The sequence below is a fragment of the Macaca fascicularis genome, chromosome 1 (assembly GCF_037993035.2).
Source record: "Macaca fascicularis isolate 582-1 chromosome 1, T2T-MFA8v1.1".
Classification (NCBI taxonomy): Eukaryota; Metazoa; Chordata; class Mammalia; order Primates; family Cercopithecidae; genus Macaca; species Macaca fascicularis.
Window position 1 is genome coordinate 169,798,554 of NC_088375.1, and position 16,074 is coordinate 169,814,627.

The following is a 16,074-nucleotide window of genomic DNA, read 5'->3' on the forward strand; positions in this document are numbered from 1 at the left end:
CCTTCCATGCTTTGTGGGTATAGTTTCTGCATATTCTTGATCTTTGTGGTACCATTATATGGCTGTGGGAGGTAATCAGCTGAAGAGCTTTCTGGGAGGAGAAGGTTACTGTGGAATGAAGACTGTGAATATGCATTGTGTGGGTCTCAGTCCGGCTGTTTGTATTGAAACACCATAAGCTACACATTGTGGGAAAAGAGAAGGAATCTTCTGGTAACCAAGGAAGTTTGAGGTGAAATATGTCTCACTGTTTCATATTCAGCTGGGGAATGTCTCACTGTTTTATATTCACTTTCTTATATTTGCTGAAATAAAAACAAATACAAGGTAAATTTGATGAGCAGTAACCTTGTTGGGTCCTTTAAAACAGTGTTTTTCAAACTGTAGTCTGTTAATCTTTACTGGGCCGTGAAATCTGTTTTGTGGGTCTTGTTTAGCATTTAAAAATAATATTAAATGTAAGAAAATATAGAATAGAAGGTAGAGATTGTGGAATGGCACATAGTAAGGATCAATATCTTTTTGTGAAACTTATATGTCATATACACACATATATACTATAAAATACATTTTTTACTGTGGATCATGGTCAAAAAAGACTGAAAGCTGTTTTAAGCATGGCTGTCAGCATAGGTTCCTAGGATATCAGACAGTGATGTGTAACCCTAACTGGATTCTTGGCTGAATGCTAGGGGAAACTGGGGCAGACTGAGGAGGAGTGAGAGGTGGCACAGTGGCTCCGGAGGCGCCATGGTGACCTGCCAATCCTGCTCTGCCCTGATGCTGCTGCCACCTTGGTGAAGACTAAGTGCATTACTCATTATGTGTATAGGGTTCGCTGAGAGCTCTGCCAGCAGTTTAAGATTGGAGTCTTTGTTGGCAGGGCAGTTTCAAAGCTGAACATAAAAAGTGGTTACAGTTTTTTGGTTGAGGCGGCCAAGTGTAGGGGGGCCATGTAGAGAAGGATTTTTCTTGAGATCTCCTTTTTTTTTTTTTTTTTTTTTTTTGAGATGTAGTCTTGCTCTGACGCCTAGGTTGGAGTGCAGTGGCATGATCTCCGCTCTCTGCAACCTCCACCTCCTGGGTTCAAGCGATTCGCCTGCCTCAGCCTCCTGAGTAGCTGGGATTACAGGCACCCACCACCACGCCTGGCTAACTTTTTTATTCTTATTTTTAGTAGAGACTGGGTTTCACCATATTGGCCAAGCTGGTTTCGAACTCCTGACCTCAAGTGATCTACCTGCTTTGGTGTCCTGAAGTGCTGGGATTACAGGCGTGAGCCACTGTGCCCAGCCTCATTTTGTTTTCTCTCCTAACTCATATTTTGAGGCAGTAGCTGAGTACCTGTGGTGCATAAACTGGAATGGACATTTGCCATCTGGGGGGTTGTCCAGCATCTGAACCTTCACCCTTTGTTTCTAAAGTGGTCTCCCATTGTTGCTATGGAAGCTGAAGGAGGTGCGTACACATAACTGAGGGCAAACTAGGTTCAACCTCTTCGATTCCTCCTTCTCAGGACTTTGAATTTGGAGGGAGTGGTGCAAACATAGAGGTGGCTTGAGATCATTCATGGAAGCAGCAGAGTTGGGAGTTCAGTCCTGGTGATGGCTGGTGACCGGTGGAGGCTGTGCGAGCAGTGGTGTCCTTATCAGGCTGTTCCTCTGTCCGTCTGTCTTTTCCTTAAACTCACTTTACCCTTAGGTAAGCAGAGCTGGTTTCTGCTGATTATACCCAAGAACACTGAGTGGATACAGGAACCGTGTTAGACTGCTGTCTGCCCTAAGTGAACTTAGTATGTGACAGGTGAGAGGAAGTAGGTGAATGCTTGGTAGACACAAATAGTAAGATTTAGCAAGGGGTGGAAGGATTCAGGGTTGTTTCCTGTGTATTCTTTTAATTATAGGTACCTTCAAGCTTTGTCAGATGGCTTATCAGCAAGAGATTCTGTGTCTTTACATTGTGACATTTTGGAAATACATGTTAATAAAAAATGAGCTGTGTTAGGTGCCGCACAAAATGGTTTCAAACCTTTGTAAGTTAGGGTTTGTTTTATTTCTGTTTCTTTTTTCAGTTTTAAGCATTTTAAAAGCCCTGTGTATACTTACAGAAAACTGATTTCCTAGTGGGTGTGAGCATTTTATTTTAGCATTAAGAGATTTAGGGAAATCTTGAATCATCACAACAACCCTGTAAAGTAGATACTTCTGTTATTCCAAGGAAACAAACTCAACAGAGGTTAAGAAACTGGCCTAAGGTCTCAGACCGTGGGTGTTGGAGCTGGGATCTGGACCCAGGTTAGGGTGACTCCAAGAGTAGGCTTCTCACTGCTTCTATAAGGAACTTTGGAGGGCATCCAGTACCGGATTTGAGCTCAGAGAGGTTAGGAGACTTGCTCAAGACCAGGCAGGTCCTAGTGGATCTGGGCTGGAACATGGGCCTCTTTCTGATTGGTGGGAAGAAGCTTGCACACAGGCTCTGTTCCTGTTGCAGCCGCCCCTCCTTTCCTTGCTGTCTGCCTTTTTCCTGCATGATTCTTCCTGGTCTGCATACTCTTTCCTGTACAATTGTCCTTGCGATTTTCCTTCTTCCTGACCATTTTTTTTTTAAAGAACAGCTGTACCTTTCCTCTCCCTTTTTCAGTCCTCACCATTTCTGAAAACTGAGAGCAGATTCCTGTCTCCTTGATCCCCTCTCAGCCCGAAGCATGGCCCTTGTGCCCTCTCTTTTTGACTCCCATGGTTCTTAATGTCTGTCAGCCAGCATGCCCTCACAGCCTCTTCCCTGGAGTTCCTGTGTATATGTTAGTCTTCCCAGCTGTCAGTAGATTGTAAGACTTTTGGCATGTTCAGATACATATGTGTTACTTCTTTGGATTCCCCTAAGTCCCACACCTTGCCCAGGGCAGAGTGGTAAACGGAAAGGGGAGTGAGGCTAGAGCTGAGAAATGTGTTTGAGACCTATCTCACCTCTCACTGGCCAGTTGACCGTGGGAACGCCTTAGCCAAGTCTTCTCATCTGAAGGGGCTGTGAAACTCGAATGTGGTTATAGATGTGAAAGCCCTTTTTAAGCCATAAAGTGCTATACAAATGCAAGGTTTTATTGCGATGGCACAAGTGCTTCAGAAGTATTTTTGGGATAAATGATTAAAAAGCACATATTGTGGCTGGGCGAGGTGGCTCACGCCTGTAATCTTAACAATTTGGAAGGCTGAGATGGGAGGATTGCTTGAGCCCAGGAGTGTGAGACCACCTTGGGTACCATAGTGGGAACCCTTTTCCAAAAACAACAACAACAAAAATTGCTGGGTGTGGTGGTGTGTGCCTGTTATCCCAGCTTCTTGGAAGGCTGAGGCAGGGGGTTCACTTGAACCCATGAGGTCAGGGCTTCAGTGAACCATGATCGTGCCACTGTATTCCAGCCTGGGTGACAGAGCGAGACTCCATCCCCCCAACCCCCCACAAAAGCACATACTATGAAGACAAGCCATTCTCCCCACCACCCCATGTTTTGAGTGTCCATTTGTGCCACCAAGCCTTTGACCCTGGGGTAAGGATATGGATGGCTTCACTAAATCTTATATTCATTGCTCTTTAGTAACATTTTGGATGTATTAGTGGTAATTAGTTTAAAAGAAGAAAAAGTTTTTTTAAAAAAAGGAAAAGTAACAAAGTCTCTTGGTACAATGTGGCTTTTAGGAAGACACTTACTGACTTTAAGCAAAGTACTGTATTTTATCAGAAACTGTCTCTCACTGAATGCAGGCTCGTTGGGAGCAGTGCGAAGCACCGAACCATTGAGCTGGCATTGATTATTTAATCATCCCTAGTTTATTGTAAATGAAGCAGCACTTACGGTTCTGGAGTATTCCTGGAATTGCTGCTATAGTTAGAAGTGAGTTATTCTGTGTGGCAGGAGTGGCATATAGAAAAGCCATAATTCTGACTTCCTGACAGGAAAAGTAGCAGATTTTGTATTTATATGATGTCGTCCTTTTGGCTGGAATCCATCAGCTTTACAGTATCTTGTGATGCTTTCATCAGAACTGTTATTCCATGTCTCGGCATGGCAGTGGGGTTCCGGTAGCAATAGATACAAGTCATTTTCCATGGCTCTATGGGTGTGAAGCCACTGGCAGTTTCCCTGGCTTGTTGTGTAGGTTAGGCTGTTAGAAGGCTCCCTGTCCACATGCTGCTAGGACTTCCCTCTCACACTGTGGCAGTGGTGCCAGGGCAGAGCATTAGTAGTGGGCAGGAACACAGGAAAGGCTGGGACACTGCAGTGATTTTTAAAATGACAGTTCTTTCAGTCTACGGAAGGGTGTTGGAGTAAGATCAGTCTCCTGGGTGGTTGTTAGACTATGAAAAGTACTAAAAAACCAGAGAAGACAGTGGTGTTGGTGATGGGAACAGTTCAGAGCAGTTTTTCCCTGCTGTGGAAAGAGCAGGGTCCTTGGAATCAGGAGTCACATGTTTGACTCCTGGCACTCTCGCTGATTAGCCTAAAACCTCTCATGCTTTTTATGAGAATTAAGTGCAAGTGCCTAACTCCAGGCACAAGATACTGAAATGCTTAGTAGCTACTGTTTTTTTTTTTCTCCTTGACTGGAACTGTATATTTCATCAAGCTGTAATCAGGTTAACAAATTATGGTCAAAATATGAGTGCTTACTGCATGCTAAACTTTGTTAGGCACTTTATATGCATTAACTGACTTAACTCTTAATGGCCCAGTGAGATAAATGCTGTTTTTATCTCCCCACTTATACCAAGAACATTGAGGGTTAGGAATATTAACTAACTTGCCTAAGATTACAACAGCTAGTCCGTGGAGATGCCAGAATTCAAACCCAGTTCGCAGTGACTCCAGCCCGTGCTCTTTACTGCTTTGCTGTGTCATCTGAGCTTTATGAAATGGGGCTTTGATTTGTAACTAGGCTTTTGCTCAGAATCCCTATTTAGACTTTGCTCTTCGAAGCAGATTCATAGCCCACTTTAGTCCTCTGCCATAAGACAATTTTGTATTGCATCAATACCTTTTTGGATGCTTACACATCTGTAGCCTCTTGCAAAAAGGGCATTGTAGGTACTTGATGAAGAGTTTTGGAAAGTTTTCTTTGTTTGTTTTTAAAAAGAGACAGCATCTTGCCATATTGCCCAGGCTGGACTCAAACTCCTGGGGCTTAAGCAATCCTCCTGCCTCAACTTCTCATTTAAAAGATCTTTTTAATCCTTGCACCAACCCTCTAGGCAGGATGTTTCCTCTTAGGTTAATGGGTAGGGAAACTGGCTCAGATGAAAATGACTTGCTCATGGTCACACTTACTAGTATAGAGTCAGTGGGAACCTATACACCTTGGATTACTGTGTTTTTTTTCATTGCATAATGTTGCTTACTTTGTACTTCATCTTTCATTTACAGCTGTTGCTGAACATACTTTTTGATCACCTAATTTGTGCTGAGGATAAAGCACTAAAGACCAAAAAAAAAAAAAAAAAAAAAAAAATGCTGGTTCTCCTGTAGTTTTCATTGTTGTAATAGGTTTCCTCACCAAAGTTAAGACTGGTGCCTGCTGAAATAGTTTATTAAGGCTTAACATTTTTAGTCTTAAAATTTCCTAAGATATTAAGAACCTGATTTCAGGGCATTTTAAAATTCGTATTTTTCTTTCGATTTTTCTGAGTTCATACCTTAATTCATCAACGTTTTATTTGCATTTTCTACTTCAGAAATCAAAAGGTTTGATTCCTTTAAGGCAAACACAAAGTAATTCATTGTAGGTGTGATGATTTCTTTAGTGAAAACAATGAGATATCCATAGTATTTTAATTCTTGTCATTGAATTTCACCGTCAACCAGTCTGTTTTTGACTGTAAAAATCTGGCAGTGGCCCTTGGCCAAAGCAGTCTCATTCTGATGATCATACTTATGAACATTAGTCTGTTTTTCTTTGTCCACTATCCAAAATGTATGTTCTTCCCTTGCACAGATACCAGTCTTTAAAAAGATGCCCTTGAAAATTTAAGAGAGTTCCAGTGTTTTCAGACAGATTTTTGGAATTTTGCATCTTGGAAAAACTTGTGACATTTTATCTATTGCAGTGAGGCTTTGTTCCAACCCACAGAATTGTGTTTTGTTTCTTTTATTTTTTCCCTCGTTGAGAAAGTATCAGATATACTTGTCTTTTTCATAAGACTGTGGTAAACTAAAGCAATTTGAGTAACCCACAACATTTCCCTGATTTTTTTTTTCATGTAAAGCAGCACCTACAAAATTGAGCTGCAAAAGTAATCCTTTGTCATGAAAAGAAAGGTAGTTTCTTTCAAATCCTTGACAATTTTATAAATAAATTAGGGTGGAAGAATTCACTGCTATCATCAAAAACCTTCAGATTACTCATCCTGGTCCTTCCTGTTCTTAAAGCTTCTTTATAATTTGAGTTGGGAATTGAACCCAGTGAATCATGTTCTTTTTAAAGGGTATTTTGTGATTGCTCCTGGTGAATCTTTCTAGCATTGATGATTTTTCCTTTTGTATATTGCAGCAAGAAACTTGAATTTATTTCTTGGAATTATCCAAAGTGTTTATTAATATAAACTGATCTTGCTCCTTTTCTACCTGCTCTAAAAATAATCAGCTAGATCACATTGTCTGGTTTATTTTAGGAGAAATATTATTTGGATGAAGCCATTACACAAATGCTGTAGCGCAAACAACAACAACAACAACAACAAAAACCCACCTGTCATCCTGAATGAGGACAGTTGTCATTTCATATAAAGTGGATCAGCAGCCTTAGGTTTAAAGTGCTTAAAACAGTGCCTGCCATGTCTTCTAAGTGCTATGTGGGTGTTTTCTATTTTTATCACCAGAATGGCAGTTTCCTGAGAGTAGCAACTTTGTCGTTATTGAATCGGCATTCAAAAGCATCACAGTCAATGCATATTGTCTAGAAATTCTGTTGCTACTCTTGTTTTCTCAAATAGTTTAATCTCTAGGCTAAGCAGCACAAATGTATACCATTTTACTGTCCTGTTCAATAATACTGGAGGTCAGTTTGAAGATTAGGTATAATGTGATTGCAATGTAGTATTACTTATAGAAGAGACAGAATGATTGGAAAACCAGACTCTCCTTGATTACTGGTTTTTGTAGAATTCTAGTTCTAGAAGAATCTTAGTGATTTTAGTTGGATCCTTGAATCTTACATGAGACTAAGAGAAGTTCTTGACTCCTAAGTTGAAGTAACACATGGTCTGATGGTGCATATTAAAAAGCTTTGTAAGTTCTGGTCAGGCGCAGTGGCTCACGCCTGCAATCCCAGCACTTTGGGAGGCTGAGGCAGGTGGATCGCAAGGTCAAGAGATCGAAACCATCCTGGCCAACGTGGTGAAACCCCATCTCTACTAAAAATACAAAAATTAGCTGGGTGTGGTGGCGCATGCCTGTAGTCCCAGCTAGTCGGGAGTCTGAGGCATGAGAATTGCTTGAACCTGGGAGGCAGAGGTTGCAGTGAGCCGAGATCATGCCACTGCATTCCAGCCTGGTGACAGAGTGAGACTCCGTCTCAAAAAAAAAAAAAAAAAAAAAAAAAAAACCGCAAACAACAACAACAACAAAACACCTTTGTAAGTTCTAAAAAGGTTTATGTGGTAGCCCTTCTGAGTGGAGCCTGGGCCTGGTGGAACTTACAGGTCTTTTCCTCTCCTCAAAGGCTCTGAGTTGTGACCCTTTCCTGGTTTGAGGCATGCTTTTCAGTACTCCCCTCTGGTCAGTTTTCTCTGATCCTCGGCAGCTGGTAACGGTGTGCTGTGGGGAAACCTGGGGTAGACAGGCTCCAGACATGCAGTTAGCAAGCACTGCCTATGGACTGGCTAGTGCTGTTGGGTACCCAAGCGTAAAAAGGAGTATTGTGAGGTTTTCCTGTTCGAGCAACTGGAGAGACCAGCGTAGCTCCTTTCTGCTACAGGACCTTTCCCCTACACATGCTGATCCTTTTGCTGAGACTGCTATCTCCCTGTTGGCTTCATGCCCCACCTCCCTGGACATCCATTGCATCTTAGCTCAATGTCCCTTCCCTCCTGAGCCCCAGACCAGATCACATTCCCTCTATTTTATGTTCTCTACTTTTTCTTCATAGCATTTTAGCTCTTTGTAATGACCTCTTTCTGTACATCTTAGTTTGATTCCGTTCTTCCTATTGACTATAAGCTCCACGTCGGCAGGGACCGTATTGCTCTTGTCCTTTGAATTAGCTTAGTTTCTGCAGAGCTGTTTGAAAATACTTGTTGAAAGAGTATATCTCTTAAGTGTAGCATCTGAAGTCCAGCTTCTGAGCAGAAGCAAGTCATTAGCATGTAGCTAGTTTCTAATTGCTGTTTTGAGCCAGGGCAGGGTGTTTATTCACGTGATTAAAACAATTGATTATGTTAATTTTTAAAAAACGTTCGTGTAATGATTTTAATCTTGTTAAAATTGGCCATACCAAAATAGCCAAATCAAAGTCATCACAATCAAATTCATACTTGTCTCCCCTGCCAGGCTTTCCATCATGACTTTTACTTAAGTCTTATCCACTGCAGAAAGCCTTCCCCAGCCAGCCCTTGCCAGTGTTAGTCACCAGAGCTAACAGCATCCTGACGCACTCACACTATCAATTTTAGGTTGCTTTTGTGTTTCCATTTGTGCTGTCTCCAACCTTCTATTGTAAGGCCGTGTGGGGATGCTGGCCTGGTGGCCTCAGAGGTAACCCATCTCCCTCTTCCCCTTTGCTGCTGCCCTGTAATGCCTGGGACTGCGCTCTTCCTAAAACTGGATTCTGATAAAATGTGTTGAGCGGCCAGGCAGAAAACTGAGGTGATAATCACTGTTAATTTGAGAACAAATTTTGAAGCACCAAGGTTGGTGGCTTATTATTTGCAAAATAATTGGATTCTACTGTTAAAGAATTTGTGAGAAGCAACAAGGAAAGCTGTTGAAATAATACAAAGCTCTGTGTGTACGTGTAGACAAGGTTGGGGGAGGGTAATTCTAGAAGGAATGAGAAATTAAAGTGTGCGTTTTTGGATGTCCTAAACTATTGTTCACAGAATCAGGAGAGGGGTTGTTGATGGAAAAAGCACACAATCTGCGTTTACATTGGACAGGACACTCCATCTCCGGAAGCAGAAATCCCTGGCTTCCTTTCTCGATGAGGGGAAGTTAGTGTCCTCTTTGACGTTTGCACCCTAAGATGTCTGTCTGTCCTCTCGATGTCCTAGGTCATTTTCTTGTTTTGTTTTTTTCCTTCTTCCTCCCAAATGCTTTTTCTTGCCTGCTTATGGTTTGGGCTGCTTCGTTAATGAAAATGCCCTCTTATTTTCAGATGCAATTACCTCTGCCACTGATTTATTAATTTTTGTCTTTAGCTCTTCTCTGAAGAAGCTTTGGAAAGTAGAGAAGAAAATCCAGTCTGCTTCTTGGGGAACACTGGACAGCTGAATAAATGCAGGTATGTAGATTTGCATATTTTTTAAAAAGGAAAATATCTGGCTTTAAAAAAACTAATGAAACCATGTTCTTGAGGCTGTAGGGCTATTGGTGCTATTGCCTTTAATTTTTTTAAATTGATGTATTTATTCATTCCCAATGTTGAGTATGCTGGTTAAAAAAAAATCCCAACTACAAAAGTATAGGAGGTACAGAGTAAAAGTTAAACTTCCCTTATAATCTCTCCTAGATGTTCACCACTGTTAACAATTTACTGTATGTTCTTCCAGATTTTAATATGCATGTGAATAATCATATTATACATGTTGCGAATATGCATGATCATACTATCCATATTATGCTTTTTTCACTTTGCAAAATGTCCTGTGCATCTTTCTGTGTTGATTCACATACAGCTTTATGTTATCCTTTTTGACAGCCACATAGTAGTCCTGCCTGTTTTGTTTAGTGAGTCCTCTCCTACTGGACATTGTCAGTTGGATTTTTTCCTATTTCAAACAATGTCACATCTTGTAAGTATATAATTACATGCATTTGCCTGTTTATTTCCTTAGAGTTAAAGGGTTCAACACTGTCTTTGGATTCTTCCCCTGTCACATCTATAAAGAATCTCAAGGACAAAGATTTATCTTACATTATGAAGCAGGCTTTTAGCTACTCTGTTTTCCATCACAGTTTTTCAGTGTGGGATGGGGTTAGGGGTTTAGTGCCAGGTTTTCAAGTGGTCTTGCTTGTTGATCTGAATTTCAAGGTAAATTATGAACTTACTCTTTCAGGCTGGTTTCCAGAAGATTCTGGTCTTCAGATTTATTTGGAAATTTAAGAGTTAAAATTGAAAACCTCTCAGTTTGTAGCGTTGAGGCATATCTGGTTAATGTCCCTCTTTTCAGAATCTCTCCTCACCAGGGGAGCTAATAGACCAAACAAATGAATTTGGTGAAGAGAACTGTGACTGCTGTCTGCCCTGTATGACTTTTCTTGTTTGGGGGAGCCTCCTTGGGTCATTCTGCAAGCACCCGCTATGTGTAAGCCTCTGTGTTTCTTACGGATATAGAGACAGATGACTCAGTTCTTATCTCAAGGAACTCACAGCATGTGCAAGTTAGAGAAAGACAGATAGGCATATGAGTAAGATGCTTAAATTTCCTGTGGTTAGTGCAGTGGGATAAGTTTAGGAGCAAGAAGTGAGGGCCTTAGGGAACGGGATGGAGGTTCACAGAAGGCTTCCTGCAGGAGGCGATATCTGAGCTGAATTCTAAAGAAAGTTTAAGTGTGCCATGCAAGGGATAAGGTAGAAAGATATTCCTGTAGAGGAATCAGTGTGAGTGAAGGCAGGAGGGTGAGAAGCAGCATTGGGTAGGGGAGGATACGGTAACAGCGACAGCCTTGCGGGTTTCAAGCATGAAGCAAGAAGCTCAGAGTGATAGAAGATAAGGCGAGGAAGGCTGGCCGGCCAGATGAAGGTGGCGGGGCTCTGTTTCAGAGTCTCAGAATTGCTCTGTAGATTAATGGGAAGCCCTTGGAGGATCTGATATGTGTTACGGAGACATTAGGGGTTTGAGTGAAGGTTGGCTTGGCAGACAGGAAGAAAGTAGTAGGAGTGTGGGGTCAGCGAATTAGTTTGTAGCCCATTGGTATCGGGCAAGAAGAAGAAAGAATGTGTAGGACTTTCCCTTGTTTCTTTCCTCCTTTCCGGCCTTGCCCAAGGCTAAGTTGCTGAGGTTGGTTGTTTGGCCCTAGTTGCCCTCCCTTTGGAGGGTGCTTCTGTGCATTACTTACTTGCAAGCTTCTCACCAGGGTTTTCTAATTGTTCCAAAGCAAGGCTTCCTCCTGCCCTGCTGCTGCGTCAAGGTCCTGCCGGTCCTCCTGGGGTGATAGGAACCGGGCTCCATTCATTAATTGTTATGGCCCTTCCAAGTGACTTACGAACATGAATTGGTCACCATTTTGTGTGCACTGTCTCAGGTGGGGATGTGAAGAGAGATAAGATATGGTTCATGCCCTCACCATGCTTGCTGTTTAGTGGGAGATGGACATGAAATTAAAACACTGATTCTTGCCATAAGTCTATTCAAAGCTTGCATGATTCCAGTAGAAATAGCAGCAGAATTGGTAATTAATAATCAGTCCTTTAACATCATTAGTTCCAGAAGGGGCTACATTTTTCAATTACAACCTGGGCGCAAACGGAGAAAATAAATTCAGCCCATGTCTAAAATTATTCTGAATTACAATTCATTAATTAGTATGCATAATTAGTTATTTTCCATGGTTTCATCTCTTGTAAGATCTGACATGTTTGGTTTCCACGAAGGGAAGGGGCAGGGGAGAGGTATGTATGTATCCAACACCAAATGTTTCTGCTTTTTTACCTTCAGAACACTCCCTTTTGCCATAAGAACTTTTAACGCATAGAGTGACCACATAGTCTTGTTTTCCGTCCACAACAGTATCTAAATATAAAAGAGGACTGCAATGCCATGGCTTTCTGTGCTAAAATGAGGAGCTCCAAGAAGACTGAGGTGAACCTGGAGGTCCCTGAGCCAGGGGTGGAAGTGATCTTCTATATGTCGGACAGGGAGCCCCTCCGGCTGGGCAGTGGAGAGTATACAGCAGAGGAACTGTGCATCAGGGCTGCACAGGCATGCCGTGAGTACTGGCAGCTGCCCAGGGCTGGGGGTTTCACCAACACACCGGTTCAGAAGAAGATCTGGGGGTCTCTGCCTGTTGGAGCTCTGCTGAGCAGAAAGAGTTGTGGACTCTGGAGTCAGAGGTTCTTCCCTGCCTCTGCCACTGCCACTTGCATGTGACCTTAGGCCAGTGATTCTAATTCTGAGGGTTTCACTTTTCACTTTCTTCATCTGCAGAGTGGCTTCTTTCTGCTTTGTCACTAATGAACTGTAAGATACCAGGGAATGATGGTTGACTTCTGTGGATCCAGGCTTAATTCTCATTTCCCCACATCTGTACAATTGGAATAATATCAGCACTAGATGAGGTGCTACGTAAAGCACCTGGGACTAAGTCCCTGCTCAGCAAGTAGCATCTCTCAATATCTGAATAATTATTCAAAAGTTCTCCTAAAAAGTTTGACCCCTCCTTCTGCTGCCATGACCTGCCCTCCTGTGCGTGGTGCTGAGTTGAAGTGAGAAGCTGAGTGTTGCTTTGTGGCTTAGTCAAGTTGCCAAGTTGCAAAAAGGACAACGAGGCTCTCAACAACACAAGCTATTTTTTCTCCTTTCAAGTGAGAGTTGTCTTAAAGTTAGCCTGTTGCCCTCAGAAGGTGGGAAACCAAAGTCCCTTTCATCCTTTGAACTTAAGGACATCGGCAGTTTTTTGCTTGCCTAATTTTAAGTGACAGGTTAAATCGTAGAAATTAAAAGTTAAATCACAGAGCTAATCCACTTGGATTGTGGTGATGGTTGTACAGCTCAGTAAATACACTGGAATCTGTTGAATTGTACACTTAAAATGGAAGAATTTTATAATATGTAAATTATATCTCAAAGCTATTTTAAAAAGGTTTGATCAACTCGTTTAATGATGATGAAGTAGCCAGTTGTTATGCCATACAGCCTGATCCCTGCTTTACTTCTCCCACCTTTAACTCTCAGAACAACTCTGAGGGGATAGCATGGTTATTTTAATAATTGCTTATCTTGTTAGTAATACAGTTTGTTTAGAAAACCTACGTTCTTTCTGATATTTGTCTTTCTGCTGAAAATGCTTCACACACCAGAGTTTCAGTAAAAGGGGAGAGGCTCATGGTATAGGGAAGAGCATAGTAGGCTCTTACTAACTAAACCTGACACAGGATAAAATGGGCTGAGGTACAGATTATTAGTGGGAAAAATCCAGTAATATTGTGAAGTTATTTTGACTAGGCAGCAGCGTGTACAAATAACCATCTTTAGATAGCAGCTTTAAATGTATTTGTAATTATCAGAACACCTAGATGTAAATCAGTGGTTCTAAAGTATTTTTTAAGACTTTGTTTCTTTTGTTTTCTCCCTTTCTCCTTGAGATTTGGTTTATAGTGTTTATTCTCTTCACCAAGCTTCTTGCCATCAGCATAGCAGGTATAAACCTCACTCAGTTTGTAAGCAAGGGTCATTTTTGCAGAGTCATTGAGCTACCATTAATGAGGGACCAAGGAGCTGCTGGGAAAGAGATGAGAGGAGAGAGCCTGTGAGTCTGAGGATAGGCACAGTCGCTGGGCCTCCTATAACTCTGGGCTCAGGATCAGCCAGTTTGGGGTGTTGGTTTCTAGCCTACCTTATAGAAAATGAGTGGTGTCTCTTCTGTAACTGGCTCAACAGAATATTGCAGAAGCTCATTAATTTCAGAAATACATACTGAATGCCACAGGTTCTTGTAGCTCTCACTGTTACTATAGAAAGTGATGTTTGAGGGCAGTATTGTTTTCTTTCCTGTTTTTCACCTCTGTGGGGTAAAGTTTTGTTTTTTTAGTTCTTATTGCTTCACCTCCTCAGTAGCTGTGTCTTGGTTTGATTCTCAGCTCTGCACTTTACTAGATGAGTAACCTTGAATCAGACTAAATCTCAGGAGACCACAGATTTTTCATCTGCAAAATGGTCAAAACAGTATTTACCTCATTAGATATCAGGAAGATTAAAGGATAATACTTTTTTTTTTAATTTAAAATTTTAACATTTTTTAGAGATGGGGTCTTGCTGTGTCCTCTAGACTGGAGTGCAGTGGTTCCATCATAGCTCACTATAGCTGTGACCTCCTGGGCTCAAAAGGTCCTCTGGTCTTAGCCTTCTAAGCAACTACGACTACAGGCATGTGCCACCATGCCTGACTCATTTTTATTATTTATAGAGACGAGGTCTTGGTATGTTGCCCAGGTTGGTGTTGAACTCTTGACCTCAAGTGATCCTCCTGCTTTAGCCTCCCAAAGTTTTGGGATTACAGGTGTGAGCCACCACACTCAGCCAAAAATAGAATTTATTTGTTTGTTTGTTTGAGACAGAGTCTTTCTCTGTCACTCAGGAGTGCAGTAGCATGATCTTGGCTCACTGCTACCTCCACCTCCCAGGTTCAAGCGATTCTCCTGCCTCAGCCTCCCGAGTGGCTGGGATTACAGGTCCACACTACCACGCCCGGCTACGGGGTTTTACCACGTTGGCCAGGCTATTCTCGAACTCCTGACTTCAAGTGATCTGCCCTCCTGGGCCTCCCACAATGCTGAGATTATAGGCGTGAGCCACTGTGCCTGGCCAAGATAATAAATTTAGAGTCTGTTAGCCTGATGCCTGACACTTAGCCCTCGGTAAATGTTAGTATTATTGTTTTACTACTCAGCACTTTTATATAAAGAGGTATGTCTTTGATCTTTCTGTTTATGGGTAGTAATAATGTTAGAATCAGACCTGTGTTAGAATTACAGACAGTTTCATGAATAAAATAAGTTACACTTCAGATATGTAAGTGTTGGTGCACATTCAAATGTGGATATGTATAAAGACAGGCTGGGTTTCCAGCCCAGTCCACAAAAGCCACTTTAGGAATGAAAACCTATAGCATATTTGAATTATTTGTCCCAATAATACTGAATCCAAAAGCCATTTGCCCATGTTCCCAAGGAAAACTTCCCTTTAAAGTTTATCTCCATATTCTTGGTTTATAAGAAAGACTAACTTCTGAAGGGTAACTGTTCACATTTCTTGAGAAGCATGGATTGAGGTGTTCAGGAGAGCGCTAGATAGCTGCCAAGGTGTCTGTAGCTTCTTAACTCAGTGTCTGCGTTGGAGAGAGTCCCGGCCTGGGTGGGCTGGGCCAGGGAGGGGCCCTGTCAGTGCCAGTCTCACTGCAGATGTCCGATTTGGGAAACAAATGTCTATTACCTCATATTCTCCCAGGTTTTTTGTCATTTAAGTTTACCTCATCTTAGTTTGAGGCCTGGCTGCTTATGAAAAAATACCAGTAATAGCTGATTATTGGCAGTCATTCTCCCCCCCAACCTGCCTATGTTACAGGTTCATAAAATTTTAATCATGGGCGTAGAAGTGAGTGACTTCATAATTTCCCTGGTCTTTCCCATCGTTCTCGTATTGACGGAGGCAACTGGTGGAGTGGAGAGGCAGGGGAGCACTGTTGGGCCAGCTTTGTGAAGCCATATATCTTCTTGCTAGTTGGCTACTAAATAAAAAATATTTGTGATAATCATACAGAGTACTTAAGAAGTATATTTATTATTAATGGTAATAGCTTTTAATCACTGACAAAAATCACTTTAGTTATTATTTATTCTAATATGCATTTTGCATACTACTGCCAGGAATTTGTTTGCATGTTTGATATATAATCACAGTGTGTTAGCATTGTTTAAATGCTTTCTGTAGGAAACAGATGGAAGATTTCTCCAACTCCCAGAGTGTTTCTGATTAGCAAAGTGCACATCAGGCACTTTGAACCTCTGTGAACCTCTCAGATAGGGGGTTTTTTAAAGCTGGATTTGATAAGACTCTGCCACAGATACCTGTAATGAAAAATGTCATCAGAGTTTTATTTTTAAATGATCTAAATTTGGTTTGCCAGGAGCTACAGGGCATATTTCTGGG

At 41.7% G+C, this 16,074-nt stretch overlaps 1 protein-coding gene across 9 annotated transcripts in view; it reads left to right on the forward strand.

Moving 5' to 3' along the window:
• The window catches only part of JAK1 (Janus kinase 1), a 237,049-nt gene that overhangs the window by 176,382 nt on the left and 44,593 nt on the right, over positions 1-16,074 (forward strand). For 7 of the 9 annotated variants that reach the window (XM_065521112.1, XM_074004765.1, XM_074004749.1 and 4 more), the window contains 2 exons: positions 9,406-9,488; positions 11,938-12,136. In XM_065521112.1, coding sequence (XP_065377184.1) covers positions 9,483-9,488; positions 11,938-12,136 — 205 coding nt within the window. In that variant the 5' untranslated portion in view covers positions 9,406-9,482. Of the gene's footprint in view, positions 1-9,405; positions 9,489-9,905; positions 10,000-11,937; positions 12,137-16,074 lie in introns of all 9 variants that reach the window. The other 2 variants (XM_074004746.1, XM_065521096.2) reach the window with 1 other exon arrangement.